Raw genomic sequence first — 17949 nt, 5'->3', positions numbered from 1 at the left:
CAGTTGGCCACCCTCCATATGTGAGCCTTTTTCTTTCATTCAGTCACAGATCAATGAAAACTTTGTCATTAAATAGCTCCTGTCCATGTATTAGCAACTTTTCAGCGTGCTTTATGGTAGAACTATCAAAAGAACATAATATCAGTTACATAAATTGCAAGACTGAAATCATGGTTCTGTTTGTTCTGTGACAATATAAAACTTAGGTGTTTTTTGTGTGTGTGGTGTTTTTTTCCCCACAAGGATAGACGCTAAAGATAAATTTGAGCACTTCTGGTGTGCTGTCTCATTGGCTGCCACAAGCATGGCAGAGCAACACATCCCCTGCCAAAACCACATCTCCACACAAATTTTGGGTGGCACTGCACAGGTGCCTGAGATGCTAGTGCTATGCTCCCATGACTGTATTAATGTATAAATGAAAAAGAAAGCAGTGGTACACACGGAAGCTCTCTCAGAGGCTCCAGGGACACACAATTGGGACAGAAGCGAAAGGCAGAGGGAATCCCTGGGACCAGCTCCAGGGACACATGGCTCAGTTCCCAGGAATGGTGGTGACTGCCTTCTTTCTGAGCCATAAAGAGCCACTCCATCTTCCTTTGGATATGCGGAGGCTGGGGAATAGGAAGGGGTCTATAATAGATGGTAGTTATAATAGGCCCTACTATCATTCAAAACTACCCACCCATGCCACAGATGCCAGGCTGCCTCTGAACAGGGAAATGTGAGAACTGAGTATGTGTTAGTTCCAGGCAGAAGCTTCAGGAGCCAGTGTATGGCTGGCCATGCCTCTCTTTTCCCTCTGTCATGAGACCACTAGGGTTTCCAATAGGGGCAGCTCCTTCTGTCTAAGGCCCAGATGAAGATCCAACCCCCAGTGGGTATGTAACATGGGTAAGAAATAAGTCTCGATTGGTGAAAGTCACTAAGACTTAGGGATCGTTTATCACTGGGGCATCACTAAGCATAATCTGACTGACACAGTGGGGATGCGATTAATTCAGGTGAAGAGCACAACAACAGTGGCCACACGGAAAGACGTTGAGTTTGTCTTGGATGTGTTTCTGCACTGAATCCCTGGGCAGGTGAAAAGCAGAGGTGAGTGGTGACTACAGAAATGCCTAAAGCATACAGCACTAGCCCCACTGGGGGCACAGGACCAACTGGGAAGGCAACCCTAACCTCCCATGTATGGCTCTGGGTTTGCTGATTGCTCCCAGCTCAACCTCACTCATCAGGCCCTGAGGGCACTCAGACACCCACCAGGGACCAGTGCAGAGAAGCAATGGTTATTCTTTGGAATCAGAAAGACTGGGGTCTGATCCCAACACTGACACTTCATTTCTGCTTTCATCCATTCTTCCCATGGAGACTTATTGTGGTAGGCACTGGGGGAAATGGACAAGGGCCTTAGTTTCACAGGCTTATATTCAGGTAGGAGAATAGACATTCAACATATAAGATAAACACCAACTGGGTGAGTACTCTTAAAGAAATAAACATGGTGAAGGGAGAGAAACTGGTGAAGGCTACTTTAGGTAAGAGATTCAGGAAAGGTCTCTCTGAGAAGATATTTTAGATGAAAAAAGGTAGGGGAAAAGCAATAGCAAGTGCAAAGGAATTGAGGCAGAAAAGGAAATGGCTTGTTTGAGGAACAGGGTAAAAAGGCAGAGCTATGGAAGCAAGGTGGGCAAGGGAAGAACCATGGCATGAGGCTGGAAGCAGGACCCATCACCTGGGCCTAATGGGCCCTGGCATGGAGTTTGAAGTTCATTGTACGTATAAAGGAAAGCAGGGGGTATTGAACAGGGGAGTTCAACAGGATCGGATTTATATTTAAAAGATTCTCAGGTTTCAAGTGGAGTAAGAACTGTACAGGGGACAGAGTGCAAGAGAGACCAGTGAGGACGCTCCTGCAGCCTGGACTGGGTGGTGCCTCTGTGACCTTTGCAACCTTGGACAGTGCCTTACCAGTGCTATGTCTCTGCCATCCCACCTGTAGAGTATGCCTACTACCTGCACTTCATACATAGTTCACAAACACTCTGGGCTCCTGGAGGTGGGGATAAAGGTGTGCGGGGACTAGCGCCATGCCCAAGACTGGCCCAATCAGTCCTCAAGATCCCAGAGTCTCCAGTGCCCACCATGACATTGGATTCACCTCTCCCTCTGGATGAACTGAGAACACCTGGAAGCTGGCCAGGAAGCAGGTGGGCAGTTCACATCACCAGGGCAAATGTGGGGGAAATACAGGCCATGGTGGAGGCCAGTCAAGCTCCCAGGAGGCCCACAGAAGGGAAACAGACAGGTAAGGGTCAGATGGGTGCTAACTGTAGTAAGAGAGATCAACTCTGACCAGTGGAGTCCTCAGGCAAACCTGGACTTGACACTGATGAGGGAGGGAGATTCAGAGAGCAAGGCCAAGATACAGCTTATCCAGAGAAACCTGACAGTCTGGCCAGGCTGCTGGAGAATGAGAGACCATATGGAGCAGAGAGGAGATGTCTCAGCCAAGTCTGTCCTGGATAAGCCAGCCCCAGTTGACCTGCCAGCTGTCTGGTGACACATGAGCAAGCTCAGCTCAGATCACCTGAGGCTGGCCCATTCCAAAAGAACTGCCTAGTTGATTCAGAAACTCATGAATAAATAATAAATGCTTATTTGTTTTAAGCCCCTGAGATTTGGGGTGATGTATTACATAGCAATCACTAACTGATACAGAAGGGTGTGATGGCCAGTAGCCCCTCCTACTTCCCTGTAGCATGTCTCTGCTGCAATTACAATCCTATTTCCCTGTTTGAGGCCTCTACTTGTTCAGATCACCGGACTTAGGTCATGAGCCCTGAGATACATTCTTGAACTTGACTTTGCAAGTCTCTTGATGACCTTAGGAATACTTCCTCCCCTCTCTGGGCCTGTTTTCTTACCTGTAAAAATGAAGCAATAAGATACTTCCAGAGAGCCTCCCAGACTCTAAGGTTCTATGTTTGGATAACTCTGACCTCTTCATGCAAACATTCTGTCATCTAATCAACAAGTATTTGCTCAGAGCCTGCTGTGTGGCAGGCTTTGGCCAGGATATGGGGAGACAGGCTCAGACAACAAGATGTGGCCCTGCACACCAGGAGCTTATGGTCCACTGAGAGCTCACTGTCTTGTGAGTATAGAGAAGATGCCTCTGAGTAGCCCTTGATGGCCAAGGAGGCTGAGAGGTGAGAGTCATGTTCATCCCTTCCCAACAGAAAGAGAGAATACACATTCAGAATCCCTGGTTCCTCCCATCTTCTGGGCTCCTGCTCAGAGATGTCATGCCTTGATCTCCAAGGGCTTCGATAAAGGTCACTCCATATTTCAGCACATTCCCCAAGGGAATCAAAACTTGTGCCTTGAACTCAGCACACTGAATGAGCAAGGACATGACAGGCATGGGACATTTGGCCACTCTAGGCTCACCCAGGTGAGCCAGGAAAGCTGCTCTATAACCCTGGGAGATTGGCCAGTCTTTATGGGACAGAGCAGAATTAGCAGAGTCAAACATCCTCTACTCCCCTGATGATAACCATCCTTCAGGACCTCCTTCCTAGCCCCAGAAGAGGTGCACAGGTGGGCATTATCTGCCCCAGCGACCCAGACAGCCATCTTACCATGGAACCAGGGGGCAATGGACTTGGTGTTCCTCTCGAAGCCAGCTCGGCGAGGTAGCTGCTCCTCCTTAAACCAGCGGACTATGACTTCTCTGGAGACAGGACGCACGGGGCGCTCCCAAGTCCTGCTGAGAAGAGACGGAGTGTGGGAGAGTCAGGGAGGGAGGAGGAAGAGGAAAAGGAAGGGGTGGGAGGGGAAGATGGGGGAAGGGAGGGAGGGAGGGAGGCCACTGTGAGAATGAATAAGGATGGCGCCCACACTCGTGCCTGTGGAGAGGATTAAACGAGTCCAGGTACTCGGAGGCACTTTGCAGACTATAATGCACCAGCTGTTATTATTTCTCCCAGAAGAAAACTGTTATCACTTGCTTTGAAAAAGAGCCCACAGGTAGGAGTAGAAAAGAGAGTAGGAAGGGATATTTGAGGGAAAGAAAAGGTACATTTTCCCTCTAGAATGACCAGGGCATTGACATCAGTACCCAGGAAGCAGGACTGTAACGTAACTGCCCCACACCCCCACTAAAGAGAATTCTTTTTGTCCCTCGGTGTGGCCCCTCGGTGTGGTCCCTTCCCTGGCCTCCTAAGGAGACACAGGCCTTTGCCGGCTAGTTTCCTTCCGTACTTGGGTGAGGCAGAAATCAGGACAGCGACCAGAGAGAAATCAGAGAACCTCGATTTGCTCTGGGGGTGGCTGAGATTTGCCACCACAAAATCAAAAGGATAAGGACAGAGGAAAGAGAGAAAGGAGGGAGTGGAACACTGCACTGGTTGACCTTTGATGGATTTGATGGGGGAGCTGGTGAGGGATTGAACATACTGAGAATGAGATGGGTACAGGCGCTTGAATGGGTAATGAATTAGAGATTTTTTGATATTTTCTCACAAGGAAGCCAAGATTTTAATTGTTTTTGTGTTTGAACTGTGGTTCTTGAATGCATACAGAGACTGGGCCACATAAGACCCCTGTTATATTGGAGCTACAATAACATGAAACACAGTTAGAGTTCAACAGCACATGACATATAACAAGGACGCACCCACCATTTGTTGAATTAATATGCAGCAAGATCACGTTGCATTAATTTAGGGCATGAAGGTACAGCATGTGGAGTGCAGGCCTTTGGCCCAGCTTCAATAACCACAGCCTTTTCACCTTTCCATCTGAGTGACAGAAACCTAGTACATTCTTAATTTGCTACTGCATCTACCTAATAGTAATGGCATTTAGAATTCACCACTGTTGTTGTCATCATTTTTCATAAAGCAATGTCAGCTGGCCCCTCATGTTGTCTCCGTATTTGCCTTGCACCAACACTGAGAGGTAGAGCTCAGCACTTGCTTGCAAACCCCGGCATTAGTGCATATTTTGACTTGCCCTAAAATGAACCCATGTACACATACACAGAGACACACAGTAGTGAACTGTGGGTTTTAGAAAAGATGTCAAGGTTCCATTGCATGGCTCGAAGCCATCAGTTGTGGAGTTGGCTCTCTAAATGCCTTCTTTCCCACCGCTGCTCCCTGGGCTCTTCTTCACCCCCCACAACTGGCTTTGCTCCTCCCGTACCCACCCTTTGTGGTCCCCCCATCTCAGCAACCTCAGGTGTCTTTCTTCTTTATTAAGCAGCACACAGTATCCCTGCCCCAGCCTCTTCCTTCACACTTACATTGCCCAGTAAGAAAACCGCTCAGGGGGAAAAACCTCTTCTGGTTTCTAGGACCCCTTTTCCTTACAAGGCAAGAGAAGGTTATAAATAACAGCAAGAAAAATTTGTTCACTCTTGTCCCTCTATTTCTAAGCAGGGAATCTGGTTCATCAGAATGTAAATGCTAGGATGGTGCTCCAAGAAGCGACCTGGCCAGAAGCCTCCATCCTGCACCTGGAACATTCTGCCAGCCACAATGTGCGTCTGCCTCCCAGCACAGCCAGATGAGGGTGGGATGGCCAGTGCTGGTGCCACAGAACTGATAGCAATGAGGCCATGGGGACCTGAGTCCCATGGGGCAGCCACAGGAGGGAGGCTGAAGCACGGCCTTTCCGGTGCCTGGGTCTGCTGCTCCATCTGCATGGCCCCTGGTCACATGATGGCTCACTGTGGCTGTCACTGCTCCCCAACTGACAACTACCCACAGCCAGTCTGGAGCCAGGCTGAACCACAATCCATGCAGCTCCATCACATGGGCCTGAAGGACAAATTATCTGTTTCCTTTAAAATGACAAATTATCGTCTTCATGGGAAAATGCCAAGAAGGCTTTTCTAACTACTCATATGTCTCCAAATCCAGGAAACATTAAAAAAAAAAAAGTCTGACCTCATAAAAATCAAGAATTTCTGCATGACATAAAATTCATTGCAAAAGACAAACAGGAAAAGCAAAAGGTGTTTATCACAAACAAAAGGATCCTCTTCTCTAATACTTAAGGAGTTCCTAGAAATATGAGGTGTAATCAACCAATATGGTAAATGTTTAAATAAAAAAAAATTATTACAGTAAAAGACACATTGCCATTAATTCCCTTCAAAATACTCCCCCTCGCTTCAAACACACTTTCTGAAGCAATCCTGGAAGTCCTCTTTCGTGAGTGTCTCGTTTCGCTGTTGCTGCCATGGCTGCCACGATGTCCTGAATCATTTTGACTTTTGGGAAGAGCCAGAAGTCACACGGTGCCAGATCCAGTGAATAAGGTGGATGAGGACACACCATAATGTGTTTATTTGACAGAAATTGCCATATACCAGAAGCGATGTGTGATATAGAGCACGGTCATGATGGAGGATGATTACGTCACACTTTAAAACACACCTTCTCTCAACCGTAGCTCACACCATACTGACTGCACCAAAAGAGTTGTAACTTGTCACACACTGTTACTAAGGTTCGATGTGCCACTTCCTGTATTGAAGATCCCTGCCTTTGCTCGGTTGGCACTTGGCAGCAGCATTCATCATATTTTGTGATCACAACGGAAAGGCACCATGTCACACATCACTTCTGGTACGGCAATTTCTGTCAAATGAAAACATTACAGTGTGTCCTCATCTACCTTATTCACCATGCGACTTCTGGCTCTTCCCCAAAGTCAAAATGACCATGAAAGGAAAATGTTTTGAATCAATTCAGGACATCAAGGCAGCCATGACAGTGCAACTAAAGACACTCACAAAAGAGAACTTCCAGAACTGCTTCAGAAAGTGGCAAGAATGATGGGATAAGTGTGTTCAAAGCAAGGGGGAGTATTTCAAGTGGGATTAACGGCAATATGTCTATTACTATAATAATTTTTTATTTAAATATTCACCATATATTTTTATCAGACCTAATAGATAAAGAAAAGACTGTAACACAATGAAAACAGGTAGAGGAATGGACAGGTACGGAAATACCAATGTTCCTTAAACATATACAAAATACTAAATCTTATTTATAAATAGAAGTGCAAATTTAAACTTTCACTGAGATATTACTTCTTAGACAAAACTAAAGTTTGACTACATGCTGTTGACACAGCTAAAGGATAAGAGTGTTCATTGGTGCCACCCTTGTGAAGAGCAAGTTGTGATAACTATCATTACTGTGAATGCACACAGCCCGTAACCCAATGATGCCACTTTTGGGAATCTCTCTTGTAGGTATTAGTTGTATGCATATAAAATTAATGACTACAATGTTATTATTCATTAAGGGCATTGCTGGTAATAACCAAAGATTTCAAACAACACCTTTGTCCATTAATAGAATTTTTGATAAATTATAGCACATCCTTGCAGTGGAATACTATGCAGCTATAAAAAACTAAATTTAAATAAACAAATAGTTAAGAATTGATATGAAAAGATTTCCAAAATATAGTTAAATGGGGGGGGGGGAAGATGCAGAACCCTATGTAGAATATGCAACCTATGCAAAAAAAAAAGGCAGGGAAGATATGACTTTTTATGTTGGCAATTGCAAAAAGGAACTGGAAGGATACATAAACTAAGAACAGTAGTTCCGCTGGGGGAAGAGAGAACTGAACAGATGGAGGGTAAGGATGGGAGTCAGTCTTTTCTCCTTTCTGGTTTTTTAAACTTTGTGGTTTCTGAATCACATAAATGACAAGGAAGGAAAAAAGGAAAGAAGGGAAGAAAGGAAAAAATTCATACATGGTCAGCTCTTCCCTAGACTGCAGGGAGAAGAAGAAGGGAGTTATGAATAATCCTAAATCCCAATCAAAGCAAAACTCAGCCTACCATCGTCCGTGGCGAATGGACTCTTCTGCAGATTAACTGTAATTAGGAGAACCAGCAGGCACTCACCATCCAGCCTCTGAGCCCTCACTGGGCACAGTAGTTGCTCAGCACTGATGGGGTCACAAATCTTGGGCTGGCCTAAGGTAGGCACAGGCGGAAGGTGGAGAGGCTGCAGGTAATCTCTTTACCCTTGATCGTGGCAATCACGGGCAGTCACCTAAGTGCCCTTGTTAAACCCCTCCAGTGATGCCAATGTGTGTGACCCTCCTGCATTCCACTACGCTCACCTGCAAACCTGCTATGAGAACCCAGGATGGACCAGCACTGCCTATGGCTGGTTACAAAAAGCAGTCAGCCCTGGTTTCCAGGCCACTGGACCATACTTAACCCATTTGAGTTAAACTTTACAAATTCTTATGTTACAAGTTTTTAACCTGGGATCTGTGGATCTTTAAGAGCTTGAAATTAGATGAAAATATTGTTGGGTATTTATATATGCACATTTTGGAAAGAAGAGGGTACAGAGCTTTCTTTAGATTCTCGAAGGGATCCTAGACCCGGAAAAGGTTAAGACTCCCAGAACTCCAGAGTTATTAGAAATCCCTAACCCCCTCCTCCTGCTCCTCTACACAGACTGGGACATTGAGGCCCACAGAGGGTAAATGATTAGGCCCAGATTTCACAGATTTCATAGCAAGTTGGAGGCAGACCCAGAACTGGACCCCAGGTGTCCTCGGCCCCTATCCAAGGCCCTGCCCCCCAGCCACACCTCCCGATATGGAGCCCCCGCCCCATACACACAAACACACACACACACACACACACACACACACACACACACACACACACACACACGACCTACCTGACAGGCACCCCGTGGAGTGGCGGCGGCTCTGGCCCTGGGAGGTGGTGGTAGAGTCTGGCTTCCTGCTCGTGGCTCTGTCCAAGCTCTTGGAACATGGAGCTGAGGCCAGCGACGGTGCCCTTCTGGATGGGGCGGAGCAAAAGGCGCAGGTACTCGTGCCGGGCGTGCTGGGCTCGGCGGCTTCTCTCCTCATCAGCCGCCTTGGACCGACGCACTGGAAAAGGATAGAGAGCACGTTCGCCCAGACCCACAGCCAAGGCCGTACACTGAGCAAGCCAGGACGGGGCCAGGAGCCCCAGGCCTCATCCAGAGTCCCAGGATTCAGCCGGATTCAGCCGGCTTCACCCACGTGGGCCAGGAATGGCAGGGCAGGCCCGCCCTAGCCGACCGCTTTGAGCTAGCCTGTCCCCGTGGGGGTAATAACAGTCATGACAGTTTAGGGTGGTCAGGCTATTCCTGTGTTCCTGTCCAGAATGAGCAATCGACCTTTCGATGGAAATCGACATCTCCACGTGTATTTCTTTCTGGGCAGACCCTGCTTAGGAGCAGCTTCTCGACCTCTGTGTCCACATGCCCCGCCTCTCCAAATACCACCACCACCACACTGACTGCAGGCTTTCTCTGTGCCCAGCCAGTGCTGCATGCAGTGTCTCATGACAGACACCCACACACCCAGAGAGGAGGGCACATCACTATTTCTACACTATTTGAGCTAATAAGGGGCAGAGCCAGGACCGGAACCCAGGTGTGTCTGGTTCTAAAACCCATGCAGCACTTCCTACCACATGGACCCCACCTCTCAAGCTGCCTTCATTTTCAACCCAGGTGTATTTGATACCAGAGCCCATGCTATTTCCTACACACAAAAAAACAAAAACAAAGCATTTAAAACAATCCAGTCCAACCTCCTAATGTTACTCATGGGAAGCTATGGCCCAAGGAAGGGCTGTGACTCGCCCAGCAGGGTCGGTGGCCAAGCTGGGCCAGGAGCCATCTTTTCTGCTCCTGGGATGAGTTGCTGGAAACACTGGTGTTCCCGTTTGGATTCCATTCTCTTTGGTTTCCTGCAGCCTTGACGGTAGGTGAGTGTTGGGGAAGGGACAGAAGATCCTTTGATAGCTCTGTCACTCCACAGGTTACAAAACCCCAAGACGCCCTTTCCCAGCCTCCCAGCTTTCTGTGTTCCTCAAGGTGGGGTCCTGGCCCAGCCAAGCGGCCTTCCAAAGACTTCTGTGTGTTGTTGCTTCAAAACACCAAAGGGCATCCTGGAACTGGGAAAATGCCGAGAAGCAACAACACCTGTTGGAGGCAAGGTCTAAAATTAAAACCAGTTATTTTGTCATCTGATCACATCTCGTCAGGCCCCCCTTTGCCTCTAAAATCTGATCCTTTTGTAGAGAACTCGTGGAAGCTGGCCATGTTCTTGCAATCGTGCACAACTCGTGAGCCCTCGCCCAAGCAGGGCACCTTCCCCTACTGGAGTAAAATCTTACCCAGAAGCTATTTCTACTCCCACTCCATTCAGTCCATGTGCAGCAAGCACCTACAACCTACCGATGTCAGAGAACTATGTTCTGTTAGTATTTGGAGAATACTAACAATAGCCCTGGTCCTGAAAGAAAGCACTTCTGATCCCAGATTACTGAAGACCCCTTCCCAAAACATGACATCCCCCAGACCTGAGGAAGGCAGCATGAAGTCTACCCCTCACATGGTAATTACAGAAGTGGGGGGTCACGTGCAGAGGCGCCAGTGCCTGCCTCTGGTCTAGTCATTGCTGTATTCCAGTGCCTAGAATACATTTGCACCAATCAGCAGGTGATACATATTCTTGCACGACTGTGCCCGATTAAATATTTAACCTGTGCCAGAGCTATAGAGACAACAAAAACCAGACCCTTCCCTCTAGGCACTCAGAACCTAGCTGGGAAAATAAGACAAATATCTCTCACACAGTGAAAACAGGTGTGGATAAAGTATGGTCAGAGTTTAATGGCTTCAGCACTCACGTACAGACAGAGAGCCAGAGCCATCCCAGGAGAGGCAGCACCTGGCTGGGTCTGGGAAGGTCAATAGGAGTTTTCCAGAGAGAGAAGAGGGAGGAAACGTTATCTAGGGAGAAAACCTAGGTTTCGGTGCCCAGTCGGCTCATCTGTAAGTTCCAGATGCTAAGACACCTCGATGCCTGCCACGCATGTGGACAGAGGCTCAAACAAGGCAAATGGCCCAGTATAGACTCTGCAGTCACGGGGCTGCAAACTAAACATAGAAACTGGTGCCCTACAAGGGAGTGACCTTGGAGAGTTTACAGCTGCTGAGAGATAGCAACACTCAGTGACAGGCAGACAGTTTGCAGAAGGAAGTCACATGCGGACTAGGAAGACAGGTTCTTTGGACTCAGCAAGGTGAGGCCCTGAGCCATTGGTCACACGAAAACTAAACCTAGCCTCCTAGCCCAGCTCTAACCCTGCCGTGTTCTTCCTCAGAAGCTGTCAGTGACTCCTCCTGCACCCAGGATAAGAAGGTCCTGCTCACCCCACTTTCTTTCCCAGCCCAGTGGGCTTCTGAGCTCCTCCGACACTCTGGCTTTGGCCCCAGGAACCCTCCTCCCCTTCTGTGAACTCTCCTCTGTTCAGCTGTGTTCACCAGTTCCGACCAACCGTGATGACCAGGCAGCCGGACCTGCTCAGAAATGCCAGGGGGCAGCACTGAGGGCACAGGGATGAGGATGCTGCCAAGGCTGCAAGCAGGACGTGGGGTCTGTGCCCGGGCATCAGCAAAGCCAACCCTGCTGCCCAGCCTGGGTGATGGAAAAGGGACCAACCTGGAGTCAGAAGGGACAAGAGCAGCTCCATGACAGCTTTCTTTTTTCTTTTGTTTCCTCCCCAGGCATTACTTTTTGTTTGTTTGTTTGAGATATAATTGAGATATAATTATATGTCAATTATAATTGAGATATAATTGACATATTGTGTAAGTTTAAGGAGTACAATGTGTTGGTCTCATACAATTACGTGTTGTAAATGATTACCACCATACCATTAGCTAACATCTTCATCACATCCCATAATTATCATTTCATTTTTGTGGTCAGAATATTTAAGATCTAGTCTCTTAGCAACTTTTTGCTACAATATTGTTGACTGTAATCACTATGCTGTGTATTAGATCTCCGGGATTTATTCCTGCAAGTTTTAACTGTAAGCTTTTTACCCTTTGATTAAACCTCCCCATTCTCCATCCCACCACAGTCCCTGGTAACCACGATTCTAGTCTCTATTTCTATGAGTGTGGCTTTTTTAGATTCCATATATAAGTGAGAACGTACAGTATTTGTTTTTCTCTGTCTGACTTATCTCACTTAGCATAACGACCTCAAAGTCCATTCATGTTGTCGCAAATGGCAGGATGTCCTTCTCGTGGCTGAATACTCCTCTGTGTGTGTGTGTGTGTGTGTGTGTGTGTGTGTGTGTGTGTCACATATTCTTTACTTAATTCATCCAGTGATGGACACTTAGGTTGCTTGCATATTTTGACTATTTGGAATAATGCTGCAATAAACACATGAGTGCAGATATCTTTTCAGTATCCTTTTTTCGTTTCCTTTGAATATATACCCAGAAGGACTGCTGAATCATGTGGTAGTTCTATTTTTAATTTTTTGAGGAATCTCCACACTGTTTTCTATAGTAGCTTATCCAGTATACAATGCCACCAACAGTGCACAATGCTTACCTTTTCTCCTCATCCTCACCAACACCCCACAACTTTCCTAAGAAAGTCCCTGAATGTCTCTAGGCCTCAGTTTCCACCTCTGTCAAAATGACAATGACATGAATGCCTGCCTCACTGAGTTACTATGAAGATTAAATGAAATATAAAAACACTAGAGGGGTTGGCCCGGTGGCTCAGGTGGTTGGAGCTCCATGCTCCTAACGCCAAAGGCTGCTGGTTCAATTCCCACATCAGCCAATGGGCTCTCAACCACAAGGTTTCCAGTTTGACTCTTCAACTCCTGCAAGGGATGGTGGGCTCCGCCCCCTGCAACCAACAAAGGCAACTGGACCTGGAGCTGAACTATGCCCTACACAATTACTATTGAAAGGTAACAACTTGACTTGGAAAAAATCCTGGAAGTACACACTGTTCCCCAATAAAGTCCTGTTCCCATTCCCCAATAAAATCTTTAAAAATAGTAATAATAGATAAATAAAAATAAAAACACTAGAAATTATGACATACTTTGGAAAAGCAATGTCTTATTAAATCAGGCATCTGATCCTGACCCTTTCTTCAAATTTCCCGAAGTTCCCAAAGCCCGAATCTGAAGCCAGGCTGCCTGGGTTCAGATCCCAATCCAATTATCAGCTGTGTGACACTGAACAAGTTCTTTAATCACCCTGGGTGTCCATTTCCTCATAAGTAAATTGGAGATAATAATAGTCACTACCTCATAAAATTGTTATGAAGATTAAGAAAGCTAATAACAAAAACCACTTAGAACCACGAAACACCATGTTAAGTGTTAGTTAAAATTTTAATTTTCACTAGCCCTGGTATTGCCAGGTCCAAAGGGGAGCCGTGAACAGTTCTTAGTCAGTCCAGGAGGGGGCACCCTTGTTGGCCCATCACTTGGAATCTGCCTTGGATCAATTTATGAGCAGCTTCTCCTAAACGACACTCAAAATCTTAAAAGTTTGCTTTAGTTCTTTCTCAGAATCAGGGATGGATTTGGACTTCATCCCATGAATCTTCCATGAGAAACCCTCTGCCAGAATTCATGGAGTTTTGCTTTGTTTTGTTTTTTATTTCACCCAGTAAAAAGAACCAAAACGAACATTAAGAGCCATACTGGAAGCAGCCACAAGCAGCTTTTGCCCTGAACCAGCAAGTACTGGACGGTCCTTACACCCCAGGGGACCAACTGCAAAGGTGAGGGCTCAGACTGACTCACCTCTGCTTCCTCCCACAGCCCACACTCTGGCCCAAGACAATTCCCCACAGTCCTACCCAGCAGGCACTGCGAGGGCCTGCACCGCAAGCGACCAAAGGAGGATGGCAGGCACTCCCACTTCTGAGGCAGTTTCCGGGGTATCCTTTCTTCATATCTTAACAGGAGAATAAGCCTCACCTCACAGAAATACTCTAACGACGACTGAGAGAGCATGAAAACACTGAGGACTTCAGAAGAAAGGCTGAATTTAGATATTGAAAAAAATGGACCAAACACAATGAGATACCACTTCATATCCATTAGGATGGCTATTATTTTAAAAATGCATTTAATTAAAAAAAAAAAAAAAACAGAATAACAAGTGTTGGCAAAGGTGTGGAGAAATTGGAACCCTTTTGCAACATTGGTGGGGAATGTAAAATGGTGCAGCTGCTGTGGAAAACAGCATAGCAGTTCCATAAAAAAATTAAACATACAATTACCATAGGACTCAGCAATTCAATTCCTAGATATATATGAGGTGTGATCAAAAGATACAGCGAATGTTTAAATAAAAAATTTTTATTACAGTTAAAGATATATCCCCCTCAAAATACTCTCCCTCACTTCAAAGACACTTATCCCATCATTCTTGCCACTTTCTGAAGCAGTTTTGGAAGTCCTCTTTCGTGTCTTTACATCACCCTCCATCATGACAACACTGTGTCACACATCGCTTCTGGTACAGCAATTTCTGTCAAATAAAAACATTATGCTGTGTCCTCATCCACCTTATTCACCAGATCTGGCACCATGCGACTTCTGGCGCTTCCCCAAAGTCAAAATAACCATGAAAGGTAAACGTTTTGAATCAATTCAGGATATCAACGCAGCCACAACAGCACAACTAAAGACACTTACAAAAGAGGACTTCCAGAACTGCTTCAGAAAGTGGCAAGTACACTGGGATAAGGGTGTTCAAAGCGAGGGGGAGTATTTTGAGGGGGATTAATGGGAATGTGTCTTTTACTGTAATAATTTTTTTAATTAAACATCCACTATAGTTTTTCATCATACCTCATACACAAAAGAACTGAAAGCAATAATTTGAACAAATATTTGTATACCCATGTTCATAGCCACATTATTCACAAGAGCCAAAATGTGGAAACAACCAAAGTGTCCATCAGATAAACAAAATATGGTATGAACATACAGTGGAATATTATTCAACCTTAAAAGGAAGGAAGTTCTGGCACATGCCACAACATGAACGAACCCTGAGAGCATTATGCTGAGTACAATAAGCCAGTCACTAAAGGAGTTGGGAGGCAGGGTGAAGCTGAGCATTCTGGTTGGCTTGGCTCCTAATTCTCTGTCTAGCCTAGGACAAGTTTTCATCTCTCTGGGTCTTAGTTTTCCATCCACGGAAAATAGAAACACTACCATCCTTTGTCTAAGGGCTGCCAAAACTACCAGACTGTTCTGGAATCATGTCCTTATCTGTACTCAAGGCTCCCGCCCAGTTCTCTAACACTGAACGGATGACAGGAGTTGGTTTTCCTCTTGGCAGAATCTCTGTGAGCATTTACATAGCTCCAGAAATATAGCCAGGCTCATCATTGCAAGAGGCAGGGTTTTTAACAGTTTAAGTAACACACTCGGCAAAGGTGTGCACATTTATTCAGCACAGGTGTGTTTAGTGGCTACTTTGTGCCAGCTCTGTGCCATGCAGGACAAAGCTGTGCATTGCACAACTGCAGGGGGCGTAGTCACCGCAGGGTCATCATACACTTGTCCAGAGGTAATCACACGATCATCATATATTTGCACAGATGTAACAATTTTCTGGCAGACGGCAGTGCAGGTCTTGAGGAATGAGTACCTTTTTCTAATTTTCACAAGGGCACCATATCAGCTGGCTACCAGGCTGGTGCTAGGGGATGTGGACACAGCAATGAGCAAGACACATTCCCTGCCCTCAGAGAACTTACTGTCTAGTAAGGGGAAAATGCCAACAAATGGTGAATGGAGCTGTGGTTGGGTGTGCATGGGGTGCTATGGGGCCCCAGAGAAGGGGCACCTGATCAGGCAGAGAAATCCTCTGGAGAAGGATCTCTAAGCTGATGCCTGGTGGACACACAGGATTCAACCAAGAGAGCTTGAGCACAGAGTATTCTAGGCTCAGGGATAGAGGCCAAGAAGCAAGCAGTAGCTCAGGTGTCCCTCTTAGAATAGGTCAGTGTGGCTGGAGGGAAGCTTTCAGAGGGAGGGGCAAGAGGTGAAGTGTAGAAACAAAAAGGGCAATTTAGGAGACCAATAGACACTGGCTAATGAATGTGAATGCTTTACCAAATGGTGATTGGTAGCCACTGAAAGGTTTTAAGCTGGAGAGCGGGATGCTGTTGAGACTTTTCAAAGACTGATTTGGCTCCTGTGTTGGGAATGAATCTGACAGGAACAAGCATGAAGGCTCGGAAAAGAGAAATCTAGGCAAAGAGCAATGGGAGTCAAAGTTAAGATAGCACCAGGGGAATGGAGTAGAGGGGTGTAAATGCAAAAAATATTAAGGAGGCTGAATCTTTATAACTTGGTAGTTTGGGGTTGATAGTGAGCAAAAAGGAAGAGATCAGAATGACAGCTAAGTGTCTGCCTTTAACAACCAGTTGAAACGCAGGTTGGGAGGAACAGGAAAAGAAGGATTGAGTTTGGACGTGTTGAGGTAGAGGTGTCCTTGAGGTGCCGGGAGGAAAGGTCCAGTGGGGACAAGGTCCTGGAAGAGCATTCATTGCTGCTTTTCATGACAGCGGGGAACGTACTCACATCCCCTGGCCCTCCCCCTGCCTCTGCCCAGACAGAAAAGACTCAGTGCTTTACAGAACTCAGAGGATCCAATTACATCCTACAGAGAAACCAAATGCTTCAAAGCAGTATCAATTTGTAGTAACTCCTTGCATGAGTAGTATAATGTTTCCGAAAATTAGTGAATAATCCTATATACAGGAAAAAGCACCAATAAAGATTTAAATTGCATATAGGTTCCGATGTGTTTAAAGTCTGCTTCATTTCCTGCTCCATGTGACCTTGGGCAACTTGTAGCACCATAGCTACACTATTTCCTCATCTGTAAAATGGGAGCTCATAGGTGGCTTTGAGACATAAATAAGATCATACATAGAAGGGGCTTGGACAGTTCCTGGCACATGATAGAGATTCATTAAATATATCTGCTGTGAGATAAGCGGACCGGAACGCCACCTTTAGAAAGGGCCCCTCCCTGTCAAGGCACAAAGGAGTGGTGGCAGGGAAGAAGTGTCAGATGGGGCTGGGTAGAGTCAGAAGTTCTTGTCAGGGAATGGGAAAAATGAAACCTTTGTGAAAAGGGGAGGTTTCCTGGCCCCTGGAAAAGGGAAACAGACAGACTAGATATCGAAGGATGTGCACACAGGTCTCGGGTAGCTCAGCTTGCTGGAGCAGCCATCACCCGGGGAATGGCTGGGTTTGGCACCAAGATGGTGAGCCTGAGAGATGCACCTCAGGGAAAGCAAGTGAAGTGCACCCACACCTAAACGCAGGCCAAGGGCAGGGACTCCAAGGCTTCTGTAGTCCCGTCAGCCATCCTTGTCCTGCCAGCATTTCCTTATGGCTACAAACAGCGACCCCCTGTGGCCACAAGGAGCAACTTAGAACCAGAATGCTCCCCACGCCAGTGTGAACCTTGGAACGACTTCACTTTGGGACAACATAGGGCCCCCGCGGATTCTTGAGCAGTTCAAGAGGAGAGAGAACGCTGAGCAGGACATGAACTGGGCATGTGGCGACTCAGCCTGCCATTGTTCTGAGTTGTAAAACCAAAGATATGTGGCACCTGGAGTTTGAAGAGCAGTTCAGACAGGTTATGTCCAAGGAGAAACTGCACAATCTCCCAGCCCATCACTGGATAGAAAGCCCTTCTTTTGTGTTATCCTTTAGCTTTCTTTCCAGGCCCAAATTCTGCTCTGCCCTGCCCCGTCTCCAGACCACACCTCATCTCCACAGGCCCCTTCAGGGTCTGTCCATCTCAAGCACACAGCATTTTAGAATCACTGATGTTAAACCCAGACTCCACAGCACACTCCTCTCTAAGGAAGGAAGACAATGGAACCCACATAACTGGGCTCCATACTGGGCCTGAGCACACATTTTTTTCATTCAGCTCTGACAACTGCCCGGCAAGGGGTGAGACAACTACCTCTCCGATTATGAGTGAGGAGCCACAATCAGAATCACACAATT

General features: G+C 46.5%; 1 protein-coding gene across 2 annotated transcripts in view; it reads right to left on the bottom strand.

Annotated features, from left to right (window-relative positions):
• Positions 1-17949, bottom strand: part of SH2D4B (SH2 domain containing 4B) — a 99001-nt gene that overhangs the window by 27529 nt on the left and 53523 nt on the right. Inside the window, exons 5-6 of one of the 2 annotated variants that reach the window (XM_074339694.2) lie at positions 8739-8955; positions 3645-3769 (exon numbers count right to left, since the gene is read on the bottom strand). In XM_074339694.2, the coding sequence (XP_074195795.1) occupies positions 3645-3769; positions 8739-8955 (342 nt within the window). Of the gene's footprint in view, positions 1-3644; positions 3773-8738; positions 8956-17949 lie in introns of both variants that reach the window. The other variant, XM_074339693.2, reaches the window with a different exon arrangement.

The sequence above is a fragment of the Rhinolophus sinicus genome, chromosome 15, assembly GCF_057876585.1.
Source record: "Rhinolophus sinicus isolate RSI-liver-muscle chromosome 15, RSI-T2T, whole genome shotgun sequence".
Taxonomy (NCBI): Eukaryota; Metazoa; Chordata; class Mammalia; order Chiroptera; family Rhinolophidae; genus Rhinolophus; species Rhinolophus sinicus.
The sequence above is the reverse complement of the archived record's forward strand: the minus strand, read 5'-3'. Positions and strand labels throughout refer to the sequence as shown.